The following is a 19,040-nucleotide window of genomic DNA, read 5'->3' on the forward strand; positions in this document are numbered from 1 at the left end:
AAAAACTATTTTCAAATTCCTAAATATTTTTCAGTAATATTCATTAGTCTATTCTCAAAGTAATTTTATTGTTCCCAGTTTAAACTAGTATTTACCAAGGCCCCACGCTAAACTAGTTTTCCCTGGGAAACTCCCAACTCTGTCTCCCTATGCATTTGCTTTTGGCCAGCAGATCCACATGGTTGAGGAGCAAATAACCAGGATCGTATACTCAACGTGGCATCCTACCAAATCTCCTCTCCATACTAACAAGGACGACAGGGCTATTGCTTCACAGCAGGCAAAGAGTGCACCATTCCCACGTGCTGTTTTTCCATGGCCTGCCTGCCTTCTGCTGTTACTTTTAGCTTTGGGGGCCAGGACTTGCTGCACCATACTCTGCTAAATAATGTGGACAAATTCTTACACAGAATGATACTGTCCAATTAAATGCGTGGGGTTTTTAGGTTTATTTTTAGTTAGGACAAAGATTTTTTTAAAACTAGTAGACTGAAAGTTGTATGTTTAACTGGCATGTCTAAGGTTCCAGAAGTGTTAGACCGTAAAGACTCACATTTCATCCAGAAATACCATTATAAACAGAATATTTCATACCATGTCATGTGCTGTTGCTTAACAAGTCATGTGTTATAGCTTAACTGTTGGGTAACCCTAACAGGAAGGGTTTTAACTTAGATCTTACTAGTGGTGAAGATGTTTTTTCTTTAAGGTACACTGTGAAAAGTTTATTCTGGTCCTTTCTGTGTAAAATCCCACAAAGCTAGTTTTATGGCTTACTGGTCATACAATACAAAAAGACTTTTGTTTAAAGGAGAAAGAATTAGATCTGTGTTGCAGAATTACTACCAGAGCTACAAGTTCATTAAACTGCACCAGAAGGTTTAGCTCATAGTATGTGTGGGTTTTTTTTGTTTTTTTAAGTAACTTAATAATCAGCCAACCTGTAACATCCCACCTAGAGAAACAGAAACAAGAAAGTAGGTCTGATTATGGTCATGAAAAATAATTGCTGCTTTTTATTTATTTCAGGGGTTAGCTTTATAAAAGAAAAGTTACTAAAATTCCATATAAAAACAGCAACGCAAGAGAGATTTTACTGTTTTCCCACAAAGCTTAAGGAAGATTTTATTGACTTGAATATACTCTTAAAATCCATCAAGGACATAAAATGTAATTCCTCTTCTTTCTTTTCCCCCATTTAAGAAACTCAGATCTGACACTAGTCAGCAAGTACCAAGTGTTGAATAAGCAGGCAACCTTTAGCCATCCAATCTGGTTTTACTTAAACTGGTGTGTTAAAACAAGCTCAGAAACTTCTACTATCAGGCTGAAAACTGTGATGGGAGATTAAAAGGTGTTCAGTAATTTCTAACCACTCTGAAATGGACATATATTATACAAATCCATGTGGCTAATTTATAATTCCCCTGTCATATTAAACATACTAGAACAAAAATGTGTAATTAAAATTTGTGGCATAAATCAACAAAAGCATCAAGCCTTTTTATAAGCACTGAAGTTAATTTACAAAACTCTTTTTCAAGAAATTAGAGAGGGAAGAGACTTACTAGGTCACCTGATCGATCTAGCCCTCTAACAATGCAGGATTGTTCCCTACAGTGTATTTTAAATTGCTTTTTCCAATCAGGTTTTAAATGTTGAATAAATGAATGTCTCTTACTAATTTGACAAAATTCTTTTACACTTCTTTTTATTTTGGGGGTTGATGCTTGGCTATGTAGCCTTTACTGGCACAGTAATCAAGCATCCTTATACAGCAGGTTTTCAGGAAAAACAAAATCCTTCTCAGCTAATCAAGGGCTTGTCTACATTGAGACGTTGTCAACAAAACTTTTTTCTTGCACGGGTACTTAAAAAAGCCTCCCCGCAAAAAAACAAGCAAGTTTCGCCAACGCAAGTGGCAGTGTGAATGCGGCTTTGCCGCTTGCAGGGCTGGAAGTATTTTGTTGGCAGAAGTGCCAAAAAAATACCGATAGAGAGCGTTCACACGTGCTGAATTTTAGCGACAAGGTTGTGTCAACCTTAGTGTAGTGTAGTGTAGACTATGCCCTAGAAAGCATCAGTCTGTACTCTATGCATGTGTGTATCTCCCTAAAGCAGTAGTTACACCTCTAGGAATCTACCAAAGTCATTACTACACATAATCCAACAAAGCAATCCTTTTACATTACTGCCTCCCAGTTTCAAGTGTTCTGATTTCACATTCCCCACTAATACTCAACTGAGATGGCTAGAGCAGAAAGAGACACGTGTCCATTACTCACCTCAATTGTCTTTGCCCACAATGGCGTGCTGGGAAAGTTGTGTTTGTACACTTCGTTAGCAACAGTGTTCACATCAACAGCAGCAACGACTTCTGCAGATATACAGCTTTCTGGAATTAAGAAAGGAATTTGCAAAACCATACCTGTGCTTTAAAATACACTACATTTTCTCATGATACCAGAGCTAATGCACAAATAGTTTTACAGGTAAAGAGAAATAATGTGCTCAGAACTGCTGTGTCGACTCAAACTTTACACAAAATGTACCACAATCACTTCATTTTATAGCCAAAGCTGCCTTTCTCCACCCACTGCACTCTAAAAAATTATTTGTATTCACTGTAACACACACACGCACACAAACTCCATCCACCCTCTTCTTGGTCATTATTCTAGCTACATTTTTTCTAAGTAAGAACACAGGGGACATAGGGCTTTGCAGATCAACATGCCGCACCATGCAACAATTGACAGAAATACTCTAGCTACTAATCAGAGATCTTACACCCTGGAAACCAGACTTGCCACTCTTGAAGCATATTGTTTGTCAGTTTGGGAAACTGGGTTAGTAAAGTTGTCCTTGAACTTGGGTCATCTATGTTGCTACACTGCAACATCCAGAAGGGGGATTTTTAAGGTCACTGAATCACTTTATTGCTTGTATTGCACCTTGGGCCCTGACTCTGAAAATGTTTTGTATGAGTGCAAGGATCCCCTGGTATAGAGTAGCTTGAAGGACAAAGACATTAGACAGCTCTTAATGTAACACCATAGCTTCTTAGATGAAAAGAGAAATGACTGACTTCTTTAAATATATTAATGAAAAAGCAGGAGACTGCAGTATAAATCTAATAATAATTATCCAAAAGGAAAAATGCAGAAAACAGACACAAAGTACACAATGAGTTTATAGAGCAACAGAATAAGCCAATTCTACAAAAACTCAGATCACAAAAGATGCTGTTCAGTCTATCACTGATCACAGCACATTGCTTCCTGATAGTAATCACATCCTCTAGAGCAGGGGAGGGCAAACTACAGCCTGTGGGCCGCATCTGGCCTGTCAGGGCTTTCAATCCGGCCCACAGCATTGCCAGCCCTATGGCATAGCGGGGCTAAGGCAGGCTTCTCTCCTCCCCTGGCCCCGCACCGCTCCTGGAAGCGGCCGGCACCACGTCCCTGCGGCCCCGGCGGGGGGAGAGGGACAGAGGGCTCCGTGCGCTGCCCTTGCCTGCAGGTACCGCCACCCGCAGCTCCCACTGGCCAGGAATGGGGAACCGCAGCCAATAGGAGCTTTAGGGGTGGTACTCGCAGGTGAGGGCAGTGCGCAGCAGAGCTGCCTGCCCCACCCCACCCCCCAGGAGCCACTGCTGGACATGCTGGCCACTTCTGGTAGCGGCCCAGGGCCCAGGGCAGGCAGGGAGTCTGCCTTAGCCCCACTGTGCACCACAGCCACCCCGGAGCTACTCGAGGTAAGCAGTGCTGGGTCAGAGCCTGCACCCCAACCCTCTTCCCTGAGCCCCCGCCACACCCCTCCTGCATCCCAACCCCCTGCCCTGAGCCTTCCCGCACTCCGCACCCCCTCCTGCACCTCCAACCCCCTGCCCTGAGCCTCTTGCCGCACCCCATACCCCACACCCCTACCCCCCGCCACAGCCCTCCTGCACCCCAACTCCCTGCCCTGAGCCCCCTGCCACACCCTACACCCCCCATGCACCCCAGCCCCTTGCACTCCTGCCCCGAGCCCCCTGCCACACCCATCCTGCACCCCAATCCCCCACCCTGAGCCCCCTCCGGCTCCTCTCACCCTTCCTGCACTCCAACCCCTTGCCCTGAGCCCCTTCCTGCACACCGCACCCCCTCCCACACCCCACACTCCCTCCTGCACCCCAACCTCCTGCACCCCAACCCCCTGCCCCAGCCCTACATTCATGGCCCTGCATACAATTTCCCTACCCAGATGTTCCCCTCAGGCCAAGAAGTTTGGCCACCCCTGCTCTACACTGAGCCATTTTACATAAATAAATCTTTATGTTCATCAATAGAAGCCCAGGAGGCAATCATGCATGCACTTTCTACTGTAAACTACATCAATTCCAACAGCAACTCCACAAGCCGCTTGCCATGTTATTCCAACTTCAGCATTAACAATTTTAATTTGTTTTAGTCCAAAAAGAGACAAGATAGACTTCTTTATTTTAATAACATCACTTTTCAAAACGACATGCTCTCAACCTGAGTACATCATATGAATGATTGCTAATTATCCGTTGAGTACTGTAAATGTTCAGGATACTTTACAAAACAGAGTTAAACACTTTCCATGCCCAGCAATTTCGGAGCAGGAAAGCCAAGTACAGGATTCCAATAGTGACAACTAGATCACTGAAAATTAAAGCCTCATCTACTATATCTGATTGGTAGAGCTTTCAAGCCTCTTCCATCTTACTCACATTTCTCTGCTGTTCAGAAATATTTGAAAGGTCACCGTGTGAAACAATATATAGGAATTTTCATTCAGGCAACTAACATTTTCTGGTTTGCTCACTTAATTTAACCAATGACAATCTGAGCCTCATGGGAAAAAGATGAAAAGGTGAACTATGCGAACATCTATTAAAGGCTCGTTTTATTGCGTCTCTTATTTTCCTTCTCGACACCGTGAACACACACTGTGACAGATGTGTTACACACAGGTATGTTCATAGCAGAGCAACTGTGATGACTGCACCTGGGACTATGGATCCGGTATGGTAACGCTGACATCCAGTGCGGGAAAAAAAAAAGCCAGTTTAGCAAATCAACTATCTAAATTTCGAAGCGTATTTAAAATCCAATATGATGGACTTCCTACAGCACAAAAGTAAAGCCTAGGTAACGGATACAGATTTCCAGTACAACAATGGAGATTCCTTTTGAAGACATACTGCCCCTAACTAACAGGTGCCTGCCCTGTGGGTGCCCTGTCAGGAATGGAAATTAACCATCTCCAATCATTATCCCATCAAACAAACAATAAAAGTGGCAGAAGCTGGAGGCTCTGACAGCCACTCTTAGGTCAGTTGTTCACCCTTTTCACCACCACTATTTCCATCCCCTTAGTAAAAAATTTAAAAAAAAAACAAAAAAGTGAGGGACTTCAATCAAGGGCTTTGTAGGCCCTAAAGGCTGGCCCATGGTGGTCACTTTTAACCCAAACCATAAAGGCTAATTCTGGAGGGAAAGGTATAGAAACTTTGTTCTAATTCTCCTCATCCAATACCTATTTCTCTAACTCCACAATGCTGGGATCTTATAGGATCTCATTTTCGTGCAAAGGATGGATTTCACTTTCCTCCTATTGAGCTGAAATAGCATTAAACTCAAAAAAATTTACTAATAAGACTTTTCTTCAGCATTCAGATCCCAACATTCAGAAGTGAGTAATGTAATGGAAAGCACGGCTATTTTCTTTTTTTAGATGAGCTTTTTCAAGAGAAGCGGGGAAAACAATGCACCTGGTATGACTACAATAGTTTTCCTGAGAGCACAGCATAGGCAGCGTGATGCCATTGCCCAGCAGAATCAAATTTGTTAGCATAATTAGTTACATTAGCCTACTTCCCACTATATCTATATAGTCAAGCATAGAATTTTGTCTTTACAAAAAACACTGTTACCACGGTCAGGTTTTTCTCTGGGTTTGGAGAAACAGCAAGTGTGTCTTATCTATCAGTCTTAGGTTCTTCTACAGAGATACTTCAGCACAGTTCTAAGCACCTTACAAACAACATAAAGTACTAATAGCTTTTCTTCTATGTTACAGTAAGTAAAAGAATATACGAGCGTTTCGGTTCACAAAACCTCTTGGCAAACTAAGAGCACTGCTGCTTTATATGAATTGCAGACTCTGCATTACAAGAACAGTAATTAATCAATATATACTGGGCAAGAAACTTCCTGGTGCAACCAAATTGAGGTCATCACATGAACAATAGGAAGGATAGGGTCACCTTTACAGTCACATTTCCTGGGGCCCCATTCAATCTCTGGTGTAAATCAGAGGAGTCTCTGGGCTGCTTTGACTTACTTCCAGTTGTTCATGGCTCCAAGGAACTGTTCTGGCAGCTCAGAATTGCAAGGACACAGGGTAACCCCAGCCACTATCCCTCTCTACCAAGGATATCCCACAATGGGGTACCGGGGCAGAGCGTTGCACAAAGCCGCTATGCCAATTCTGCATTCCTTGGGAGTTCCTCTTACACAAGTGATTTCGTCAGAAGGTGGCTTTCTGGTTGCTTTACACCACCGGAACTGAACAAAGCAGCTGGAATGGACAAATTAATCTGGACCACTGTATCTAGCAAAGGAAAATCTGCATACCCAAGATGTCACCAAAAAAAAAAAAAACATTAAAATCATCCTTTGTGAGATTTTATTAAAATAATTTAAATATTTAATCTGGATGCTAAATTTTGATGTGAATAACTCAATGGCCACCACATTTCTGTATAATTGTCTTTTTCCATCATTCAGGGCTTTTTTCTGAAACCAAAAGAACAAACTTACGCTTTATTTTTAATTATACATTTTACTTAATTATCCAGCAATGGGCAAAAAATCTATTTACTTGTCTAGAAACATGTAACGTTTAGGCATTTCTGACTAGGTTACAGCCAGTTAACTGAACTCCCAAGAAAAAAACCCAGCACAAATAAAGAAACATGCATTGCCCTCGAGATGTCTCTTAAAAGAATAGGTGCCAGTTTTCAAGGGCTGGCAAAGTAATTAAACTGTAGCTGTGTAGAAAACAACTTAATGTTAGGAAGACTAGAAATAAGGCATACATTTTTAACAGTGAGGGCAATTAACCACTGAACAACATTCTTAGGGACATGGTGGATTCTCCATCACTTGAAGTCTTCAAATTCAGACTAGATAGCATATCTTTTGGAAAGCTATAAATTCAAACTGCAGTTATGGGCTTATGCAGAAATTACTGTGTGAGGTCATATAGTCTGTGCTACCATAACATCATAGAAGACTAGGGTTTGAAGAGACCTCAGGAGGCCATCTAGTCCAACCCTCTGCTCAAAGCAGGCCCAACCCCAACTAAATCATCCCAGCCAGGGCTTTGTCAAGCCGGGCCTTAAAAACCTCTAAGGATGGAGATTCCACCACCTCCCTAGGTAACCCATTCCAGGGCTTCATCACCCTTCTAGTGAAATAGTTTTTCTTAATATCCAACCTAAAATCTCCCCCACTGCAACTTGAGGCCATTGCTCCTTGTTCTGTCATCTGCCACCATTGAGAACAGCCTAGCTCCATCTTCTTTGGAACCCACCTTCAGATAGCTGAAGACTGCTATCAAATCCCCCCTCACTCTTCTTTTCTGCAAACTAAATAAGCCCAGTTTCCTCAGTCTCTCCTCATAAGTCATGTACCCCAGCCCCCTAATCATTTTCGTTGCCCGCTGCTGGACTCTCTCCAATTTGTCCACATTCTTTCTGTAGTGGGGAGCCCAAAACTGGATGCAGTACTCTAGATGTGGCCTCACCTGTGCCGAATAGAGGGGAATAATCACTTCCCTCGATCTGCTGGCAATGCTCCTACTAATGCAGCCCAATATGCCGTTAGCTTTCTTGGCAACAAGGGCACACTGTTGACTCATATCCAGCTTCTTGTCCACTGTAACCCCCAGGTCCTTTTCTGCAAAACTGCCGCTTAGCCAGTTGACCCCCAGCCTGTAGCAGTACATGGAATTCTTCCGTCCTAATTGCAGGACTCTGCACTTGTCCTTGCTGAACCTCATCAGATTTCTTTTGGCCCAATCCTCCAATTTGTCTAGGTCACTCTTGATCCTATCCCTACCCTCCAGCATATCTACCTCTCCCCCTGACTTAGTATCATCTGTGAACTTGCTGATGGAGCAATCCATCCCATCATCCAGATCATTAATGAAGATGTTGAACAAAACCAGCCCCAGGACTGATCCCTGGGGCAGTCTGCTTGATACCAGCTCCCACTTATGCAGGAGGTCAGAGTTGATCCTAAATCTGGCCTTAAAATCCAAATTTTAGAGCACTCGTGTCCACTTACTGCTATGGCGAGAGGGGGAGGTAGTGACCTAAAGATGCAGAAATTCAAACAGAAGGAAGTAAAGTGGTTACCTACTGTTCGTTTTAGATTTGGAAGAGGCAATCCACAGTTTATAGATCTTTGTAAAAGCTTGAAAATAAAATTTCGTTTGCTACCAAATATGTCCTTTTACACTTGACAAACCGATTCCCCTGTCATGTGTTTCTAACAGACCTTAAAATTAGCATAGATCTGTTTATATTTATTGCTGCACTCCTGCACCAGAATCATCAATGTCAGCACAGCACATGGAATATATAGCATACTGCCAAGGGCAGGGTCTGGCAGATCTGAAAACAAAGGGAATTCAGAACCAAAATAACTATCTACTGTAGAAGATTATGAAAACAGATGTAAAAAGAGAGAACGGACACATTTTATGCCAGTTCAGTTTCCTTTTAGAATAAACAAAGATTTCATTTTTGGTCTATTATCGACTTTTAGGTATAGATATTAGCCTGGACCATCAGTCAACATGATGCTTGATTCCTGCAAGATAATCAATTTCTTCCTTTCCATCACCACACACTCAGTATCTATGCCTGCAGAGTAGAACAACCAAATGTTGATTTTTATAATTTTTAACCAACAGTATTCTTCTGCCAAAGAAGCTATCTTTTAGAAATTAATGAGAAAGAGACTGCCCAGATTGACAATATGGTTTCATCTGGGGTTTTACTGGACTATATTTCTGCCTGCCAATTTTTCTTTTATTTAAATGTAACTGCTCTTAGTGATAAAAAATAATTACTTATATTGAAACTTACATTAATCACTGGGGAAAAAAATATACAATTGAACTTGTAACCTAGAAGTGGTACCTTTTAAAGTTCTTCTCTCATATTTCATGCACAAACAAATTTTAAACATGGGTGATCCAGATAACTAGACGTTTGCATGGGACAGACTTGGAGTTAATTGTGCATGGGAAAGCTGCCTAAATTAATAAGCCATGAAAAGTTTGTTTTATTTTGTTGGGTTTTTTGGTTTGGTTTTGATTTTTGCTTGTTTGTTTGGAGGAGGATTGCTGTGGAAGAGGACTAGATGGAAAGATGACTTTTCTAAAAGCAAAACATAATAATTACCATTGCAGATGTTCTGTGGTTAAACAAATATATATGGCAGTTTTTGGTGTCGGACATCTAACTGTCAAAGTGTCCTATTTCTTAACAGTGGAGAGTCTGGCCTGGAGCAGCAATCAATCACATTACCTTGTAATGGGAATAAACAGGATTACATTCTGCTTTCAGACACCCCGAGGTAAGGGCCCAATCCTGAAAGCCTCAACAATGTGTGCGATCCCGTTAACTTTAATAGAACTATTCACACACACAGAACAGGGCCTCAATGAGGGGGATACTGCATTGGCTCCAACAGACTAACCGGACATGTCTGAGAGCACAGACTACTGCATTCTCATCCTAGATCTGTCACTGACTCCCTTTGTGACCTTAGTTAAAGCACTTGTCAGAATTATACTTATGTTACTAAACATTAGAAATCTCCTTACAAAATTGTAAAGCTCTAAAACAACATACTACAAACTTCACTGTGTATCCTGAAGTACCTCTATGTAAAGTATAAGCAAAGAGCTGCAGATTTTTCACCAGGAGTTTCAGGACTGATAGCTAACTTTAGTAATAAAGGATTGAACCAACACTCATGTCTCCATTGACAACAATATACTAATGTTCTCTGTGTGCTACTGAAGTGAAAATATTGGGGAACAAGCCTAGTCTGTATAAATAAGTCACCACCACGCCACATGTATCTCCTACTATTGGATAAAAACTGTGGATATTTCAGAAACTGCTATATTGAAGTACTGTTGCCAAATGTTGATTTTTTTAGGGCTTTATTTGGTATGTTGGTTGCCATTATCTTGCAAACTCTTACACATATACTTTAATTTCAATATGATTACTCACTCATCTTAAATACACATGTAAGTTGTTTGCCAGATTAGAAACTAAAAAGATGCCAGGAAGCAGGAGGGAAGGTATCCTTAAGCTTGATTATGGAAAATATATATTCACCAATTACAAACACTAATGATTTTACAGAAAAACACAAGTTAATCTACCTCTAAGTTAGATGCTAATGTGGTAGGGAACCAACACTGATACTCATCTTGGCAGCACTGTAGAAATCCTTTTGCAGAACTAGTTTCTCTTGCTGCAGACTGTCACTAAGGTTTTATATACAATCTTTTCTTTTTTAAAATAACAAACAGCTTCTTTTCCTCTCATTTTTCTTGGACAAACACATTTACTGGAACCATTATTAAAAGAAGCCAATGAGCAACTTACTCTTGATTTCTCATGAATCCTGCTGACTATACCACACACCACTGGTGAATGCAGGATCTCTTTTCTTCCCAAACATTTGGAGGAAACTCCCATAATGCCTCAATACCAGATGGTGCTGAGAATTCTATTGTCTCCTGTCACATGACAGCAGAAGAATTCTATTAGAGAAATGTATGCCATGGTACCACTCTGTTTATAACTGCATATGTACAAGTTTGAATGAATTCTTGCTATTATACATGAAAAAGTAATTGCAAGGAATGTTTACTTTCTTCATCTGATCTTCACATGAAAACAAACATTTGAGTCCCACTTTGCCTTTACTTTGTGCCTTTATAAGGATAAACATCATGAGTAAACTAAATCCAAATGGCTAAAAGACACATCAAAAATGTGGATAAAGTAATAGAATAGAACCCCTTTTATTCATGCTTCGCAGTTATTAGTCTTAACAGGACTCAAAACAAGACTCGTCTGCAAGTGCAAAATTTGCAGAATTTTAAAGGGACATGGAAATAAGGAACCAAGGGGCAGTTTGTACTTCTCATCACACACTTCCAATAAAGAAAAATAGCCGGATCTGAAAAAAGTAATGTCAGCTGTGATGCAAATGGTATTGTATCCATTTGATATGCAAATTTCAATTGGTACTTAACCTTCAACACTATCCAGGGTCATTCAAACAAATAAGAATTCAAGCCTTCCCCTAAAGACATGAGTCACTTCATCTGCTCTGGCTGGTACCTCTAAAAAGAATCTCAGCCATACTATTTGTATTTATTGTAATTTCTTCATTTGAAAGTAACCCCAAAAGAACGGAAATGTAAATTACTATCGACACTGACACTGCTGCAATTGTTCAGAAACTTCATCTGTGATTCTAAGCTGCAGCTGAAAGTTCTGGAAATAAATGGAACCTTTCTGGGACCAACAGCAGTGATTTAGTTCCCTCCCTCCCCTCACAAAATAAACTTATCCTAGAATCAAGGGTGATGATTTGGTCACACTCCCAACATTCTCAAGCACAAGCAGTATGCAGTGTGGTGTTATACAATCATCGTACTTTTTGCACACCTATTTGCAATATTCTCATATTTCTCCGAGGCTACATCTCAGAAAGGCTCATCTCTCATAGCTAATTTGTTGCTTTTATGCTGTGGTATTACATTTTAATTGGAACATTGGCATCTGTAGGACCTCCTGAGATTCCCACCAACTTTTAACACATTGGTATCAGTATTTGTTAATCATTGGAGGATGTTACTGGGTGTTCACAGCGTGTCTATTATTATGTTAACAACAGAACCAGATAACATCCGGGGATGATTTTTCCCATACATATAGATACTAACATGTGACAAGTGAATAATGCTGTGAATTCAGTCTGTTTTTCATGAAATCTCATGGAAAGCAAGATAAAAGGTTCAGATTTTCTTTTAGAATTAAGACTATGTTAGACAGGAATACAAGAAACAAAGTATCCATCTCTTTTGCTTTCAGTTAAGATTCCAGAATCTCTAGAACTCTCAACAAAAATACCTGTGGCCCATATTCTCTTCCAAAGACATCTTTAGGGAATGAGAGAGGTGTTTGGTCCCAAAGACAGTTATTAAGGCTTAGTTGTATCTTTAACTAGTCCTACTTTTTTGCATGTTCACATATTTTATTGTCTTGCCTTTTAGTTACTGTAACACAATTACACACAAAAATATTAAAATAAAACACAATAACCTACTTTTTGCGTGTGTTGGGCAAGACATTTTAAATACCTTGTTTTTCTCTTACATTTTATTCTGCTAGCAAGCTCCTCCAGGTGCATTCTAAAATCCTTACTGAAAGCTTTCATATTAACTGTATTTATAAACCACAAACAATGTCTAAAAAGCTCTTCTTTAAAACTATGTTCCTTCATTTTCCACCTCCTAGTGTTCCGGGAACTTTAACAGGCAGCCACCTGGCAAAAGAAGAGATGAAGCTGCCTGACTTTCCAAATAACTTAAAGAAATGAAGAAAACAGATGTTACTGGCATAGAAAAAAAATGAATCCCTTTATGCCCAAGATAAGCACAGTTATTCACAACAACCAAAGAAAATGAAGGTAAGGCGGGTTCAGTCAAAAGGAAGATCTCTTAGTCTGGCATAGGAGAGTGAAGTGACAGCAAGTCTAAGGGCAGTCTACACTACCACGCTACATCAGCGCAGCTGCGCCACTTAATGCGTCTGGTGAAAATGCGCTATGCCAATGGGAGAGTGCTCTCCCATGAGCATAATTACTCCACCTCCGTGAGAGGCAGAAGCTATGTCGGCGGGAGAGCCTCTCTCACTGACATAGTGCAGTGTTAACAGCACTTAAGCGGATTAAATTGCATTGCTCACAGGGGTGTCTTTTTTCACACCCTGAGCAACGTAAGTTACATCGACTTAAGCAGTAGGGTAGACCAGCCCTAAGGATATCACCTTAATAGTCTGCAGAGCACCTGCGTTGGTGTGCCTAATACAGGTTTTAAATGTTTTTATAAACCACTTGAAGAAACCTTGGTAATACCTGGCCAGAGTATTTAAGTTGGTCCCCCTTATTAGACCTTTAGTAGTTAAAATGCTGCTTGGGAGAAAAGGGGGTGTGTCTAGGATATGTATTTAATTACAATACTTTCCTTCAGGCCAACTAGTGTTCTCCCTGAAATTCTTTTTCATAAATTCAGGTTTCAACATAATCCAATTTAATTTATGATTTGGCAGGAATCGTTGTAATATTCACTAAAATCTTTACAAATACTTCAGCCCTAATAAAGGCTAAAAATTAGGGCTGTCAATTTTTCGCAGTTAACTCACACAATTAACTCAAAAAAAAATTAATGATAAAAAAATTGTGATTAATCACAGATTTAACTGCACTGTTAAACAATAGAATACTAATTGAAATTTATTAAATATTTTGGATGTTTTTCTATACTTTCATATATTTTGTATTGTGTTGAAATCAAAGTGCATATTATTTTTGAAAATATTTGCACTGTAAAAATGATAAACAAAATAAATAGTATTTTTCAATTCACCTCTTACAAGTACCATAATGCAATCTCTTTACTGTAAAAAGAAAAGGAGTACTTGTGGCACCTTAGAGACTAACCAATTTATTTGAGCATGAGCTTTCGTGAGCTACAGCTCACTTCATCGGATGCATACCGTGGAAACTGCAGAAGACATTATATACACACACAGACCATGAAACAATACCTTCTCCCACCCCACTGTCCTGCTGGTAATAGCTTATCTAAAGTGATCATCAAGTTGGGCCATTTCCAGCACAAATCCAGGTTTTCTCACCCTCCGCCCCCCCACACACAAACTCACTCTCTTGCTGGAAATGGCCCATCCAAAGTGACCACTCTCTTCACAATGTGTATGATAATCAAGGTGGGCCATTTCCTGCACAAATCCAGGTTTGGATTTGTGCTGGAAATGGCCCACCTTGATTATCATGCACATTGTACGGAGAGTGGTCACTTTGGATAAGCTATTACCAGCAGGAGAGTGAGTTTGTGTGTGTGGTTTTTGGAGGGGGGTGAGGGAGTGAGAGAACCTGGATTTGTGCTGGAAATGGCCCACCTTGATTATGATGCATCCGATGAAGTGAGCTGTAGCTCACGAAAGCTCATGCTCAAATAAATTGGTTAGTCTCTAAGGTGCCGCAAGTCCTCCTTTTCTTTTTGCGAATACAGACTAACACGGCTGTTACTCTGAAACCTCTCTTTATTGTGAAAGTGCAACTTACAAATGTATATTTTTTTTGTTACATAACTGCACCCAAAAACAAAACAACCTAAAATTTTAGAGCCTACAAGTCCACTGAGTCCTAATGCTTGTTCAGCCAATCGCTCAAACAAACAAGTTTGTTTACATTTACAGGAGATAATGCCGCACTCTTCTTATTTACAAAGTCACCAGAACGTGAGAACAGGCATTTGCATGGAACTTTTGTAGCGGGCATTGCAAGGTATTTACGTGCCAAATATGCTAAACATTCGTATGCCCCTTCATGCTTTGGGCACCATTCCAGAGGACATGCTTCCATGCTGATGACGCTTGTTTAAAAAATAATGTGTTAACTGAATTGTGACTGAACTCCATGGGGGAAAACTGTATGTCCCCTGCTGTTTTACCCGCATTCCGCCATACATTTCATGTTACAGCAGTCTTGGATGATGACCCAGGACATGTTGCTCATTTTAAGAACACTTTCACTGCAGATTTGACAAAATGCAAAGAAGGTACCAAAATGAGATTTCTAAAGATAGCTACAGCACTTGACCCAAGATTTAAGAATCTGAAGTGCCTTCTAAAATCTTAGAGGGATGAGTTGCGGAGCATGCTTTCAGAAGCTTTGTGCAGGGGGTTGGACTAAATGACCTCCTGAGGTCCCTTCCAACCCTGATATTCTATGAAGTCTTAAAAGAGAAATTCTCCAGACTCTGTAGTTTACACATCGAACCATCAAAATAGAAAATCACCTTCTACTGGTGGCATCTGACTCATAATGAAAATGAACACACGTTGGACCGCACTGCTTTGGATTGTTATCAAGCAGAACCCATCATCAGCATGGACGCATGTTCTCTGGAATGGTGGTTGAAGCATGAAGGGACATATTAATCTTTAGCGCCTCTGGACGTAAATACCTTGCAATGCCGACTACAAAAGTGCCATACAAATGCCTGTTCTCACTTTCTGGTGACATTGTAAACAAGAAGAGTGCAGCATTATCTCCTGTAAATGTAAACAAACTTGTTTGTCTGAGCGATTGGCTGAACAAGAAGTAGGACTGAGTGGACTTGTAGGCTCTAAAATTTTACATTGTTGCGAGCACTGTACACTTTGTATTCTGTGTTGTAATTGAAATAAATATATTTGAAAATGTAGAAAACATCCAAAAATATTTAAATAAAAGGTATTATATTATTGTTTAATCACACGATTAATCACAGTTAATTTTTTTAATCGCTTCACAGTCCTACTAAAAATACTTCTTTTATAACTATACATCACAAGACACAGGCCATCCTAAACCAAAATCCAGTGTTGTTGTTGTTTTCCAGGAAGTGAAAGCAAATATGCACACAGGTAAAAACCCAACAGGTCTCACTCACGCATGTTAAATACACTCTTTAAATTTGGGATCGGTTTTAAGGCACCCTTACAGAATTCTACTTGTCTGCAGCCCTGGAGTACGAATGTTTGCTCCGGTGGGTTGTTTGACCAGACAAGTAATATCTATCCATATATTAACAGCAAAGAACCTAACAACCACTGAGGCAGCAGGCAACCGAGCAGATCTAGGCTTGGGCAGGACAGTCTGCAGAGCAATTTTGCCACCCTGCTCCCCCCGAGTTTGCAGAGCGGTTTTCGCCAAGCACAGCTCTGCAGCCGAGCAGCTCAGGCGCTCCTGGCTGCTGCTATCGGCCCCCCCCCGCCGCGACCAGAGCCGGTCCCTTGCGCTCCTCTGCCTGCGCACCGCGCACAGCCCAACCTGCACAGGTGCCTGCGCGAGCCCAGGGCGGGCACCGCCAGCCCAGGCCCGCCAGCGCTGCGCCTGGGGCGGCACGGGCCGGGCCGGGCCGGGCCGAGCGGGGGCGGGAATCCCAGCGGCGGGGGGACCACGGGCGGCGAGCGGGACCGGTACCTCTCAGCGCCTGGTGCATCCCACCGATGCCGCTGTACAGCTCCAGCACGCGCACCGGCCCCATCCTGCCTCCCCACGCGCAGCACCTGGCTCTTACTGAGCCTGCGCGGGCGCTCTGCGCATCCTCAGTAACGTCTGCTGAAGTCAGTGCCCAGCCCCTCGCTCCCTCCGCTCTCACTTGCCCCCAGACTCTGCTCCCCGGGTGACAGGGAAGCGCGGGAAGGGCAGAGTCGGAGCCGGGTCACTCCGCTCCCCGGGTGGCAGCGGTGGGAGCTGACAGGAGGAGAGGCGCTGCCAGACGGGGAAGCTGGGGGTGGGGAGAGAGAACAGGAGCGGGGGCGAGCCATGGGCAGTGGCTGGCAAAGCAGGGGGTGGGTGGCAGCCTGGCTGCAGGTGTTCCTGGCTGGCTGGTCCATGCCAGCCCCCTCTCCCCACGGCTGCCGTGTTAAAGGCCCAGTGCTGCCCAGTTCCTGGGCTCCAGATCCTCACTAACTTCTGAGGCTCTGGGCTCTAGGAGACTGGATTCTGTGTAATGTGTGTGTGACTTACAAAGCCCCCACCCACCTGCAGTTCAAAATGTTCAGACCTGTTTTTTACTATTTGACTTGCATCCATGTGTTTAACCTTTCAAAGAATCCCTTTCCAGTTTTCCCAGCTGTAGCGTGTCTGGATGCAGCTTTATAGCATTGCACAAAATTGTCTTCTCATCCGACTGCCTGAACTGGACTTCCGTTTACTTGATCTGCTGTAACTGTAGCTTCCTTCCTTTCAGTTATTTATTTTTATTTTATTAAATGTTATTTTTATCTTGCATTGTTTTAGCACTCTGTCATTTATCTTGGTTAATATTGTGCATATTCATGTCATTGTGCTATTTATGTTTTTAATAGCAAGCAATAATTTAAAATACTAATTGAGGCTAGTAGTTTAAGCAATCACATCTCAGTGTTTTGAAGTAATAGCACTTTGTTGTTATTGTAATTATGTAATTTATAATTTTTATTTCTACAGTTTTAATTTTTTCCTCTTGTACCACAAGTTTACTCTTTTTTAAGTTTCCTTTGATCCTCCAGGGCAGATTGCCTTTCTCAACTGATATTTTGGTCTATGTTTTTTCATGTAATCACTTGTGCATAGAACTTACTTCCCAAATATTTACAAAGGGCACTGAACTATCTTATATGAAATCCCTTCAAAGACAAAACTTCTACTGTAATTTTCACTGATCATAGATATTGGGGGGAGGGATAGCTCAGTGGTTTGAGTATTGGCCTGCTAAACCCAGGGTTGTGAGTTCAATCCTTGAGGGGGCCATTTGGGATCTGGGGCAAAAACTGGGGATTGGTCCTGCTTTGAGCAGGGGGTTGGGCTAGATGACCTCCTGAGGTCCCTTCCAACCCTCATATTCTATATAAATTATTCACAATGCTAAGAATTAAAAATAATCACATGATATGATATGATTCACTTCAGTGTTGGTTTTCATTCTGACAAGTTTACTGTTTGTTCTGCCAAAATCACTAAAGATTTTTTAACATAAAATATTTAGTTATTTCTTTGATCTGGTCTCACAAACTCTTTTATTACTGTATGATGGTATTTAAAACTATGTGTCTCACATTCCAGTGTGCAGTTCAGACCAGAGAGGGTTTGGGTCACTACCTGTCCCACAACCCTGGGTGCCTTGCAATGCTTTTCTGTTGTAGCTCCCAACCTGGGTCACTCACAAACAGCCTACCAGCATGCAGGGCACACCCTGAGTGTCCGTGTATAGCTACAGCCCTGGCCCAGTGGCCTGTCAGCAACACACCAGTCACACTCTGGTTTCCATCAGCCTTGGTTACTACTTGCAGGGCGACCCCAACACACTCCCAGTCCCAAATTTTCCCCAAAATGTGTGCTCTGCACTTTCCAGCCCTCTCCTTGACAGTTCAAATATTTGAGGTCCGTTGCTTCTGTAAGGGGTCAATATTCAATAGTTTGCTACTTTAACTGGAGTTACCAAACAGTGCAGTTTAAAGACAGTACTGGATTAGTTTTGGTTAAAACATAAGTTTGTTTAACTACAAAGAGATTTTAAGTGAGTACAAGCAGAAGGCATTAAAGTCAGAAATAGTTACAAGAGAAGTAAAGATAAAACACTTCCTAATACCAAAAATTTAACGAGCTAGACTTGTTAAGGTAAAATCCTTACCACAGGTTTTCAACAACATTGCTGACCAAATTCTCAGGTCAGGATCTCCCCTCACAGTCAAAAGGCTAGTTCCTTTGTCTTCTTAGGTGAAAGGGAGAGGTAGTGAGATACCTTGGAGTGTTTTTGCCCTTTGCTTTTATAGTCCAGTCACCCTTTGAAGTGGATTCTTCTGAGGATTACTCCTCAAAGTAAAGTTTATTCAAAAAGTAAAGAAGCTGTCATAGAATGTAGTGGTGTTGGTGGCTCCATGCTCTTTCTTCTCCCCTGGGTATACTGAAATGCAGATTTGCCTTGTTTCCTGCCATTTCCCTCTCATGCTGTTTCAAGGACGCTGTTTACTATTTATATGTAAATTGAGGTAAATACACATTCCTTTATTTAGGATAGGCCTGCTAAACTTTGGCTGAGACAGGGCTTTGTGGGTTTGAACACATGCTAACAACTACATACAGGGA

The 19,040-nt window shown here is 41.5% G+C and overlaps 1 protein-coding gene across 3 annotated transcripts in view; it reads right to left on the minus strand.

The window, feature by feature from the left end:
* The window catches only part of TRDMT1 (tRNA aspartic acid methyltransferase 1), a 42,090-nt gene extending 25,586 nt beyond the window's left edge, over window positions 1–16,504 (minus strand). For 2 of the 3 annotated variants that reach the window (XM_073334130.1, XM_073334129.1), the window contains exons 1-2: window positions 16,392–16,504; window positions 2,286–2,395 (exon numbers count right to left, since the gene is read on the minus strand). In XM_073334130.1, coding sequence (XP_073190231.1) covers window positions 2,286–2,395; window positions 16,392–16,455 — 174 coding nt within the window. In that variant the 5' untranslated portion in view covers window positions 16,456–16,504. Of the gene's footprint in view, window positions 1–2,285; window positions 2,396–10,711; window positions 10,846–16,391 lie in introns of all 3 variants that reach the window. The other variant, XM_073334131.1, reaches the window with a different exon arrangement.
* Window positions 16,505–19,040: the final 2,536 nt, after the last annotated feature.

Source organism: Lepidochelys kempii, chromosome 2, assembly GCF_965140285.1.
Source record: "Lepidochelys kempii isolate rLepKem1 chromosome 2, rLepKem1.hap1, whole genome shotgun sequence".
Taxonomy (NCBI): domain Eukaryota; kingdom Metazoa; phylum Chordata; order Testudines; family Cheloniidae; genus Lepidochelys; species Lepidochelys kempii.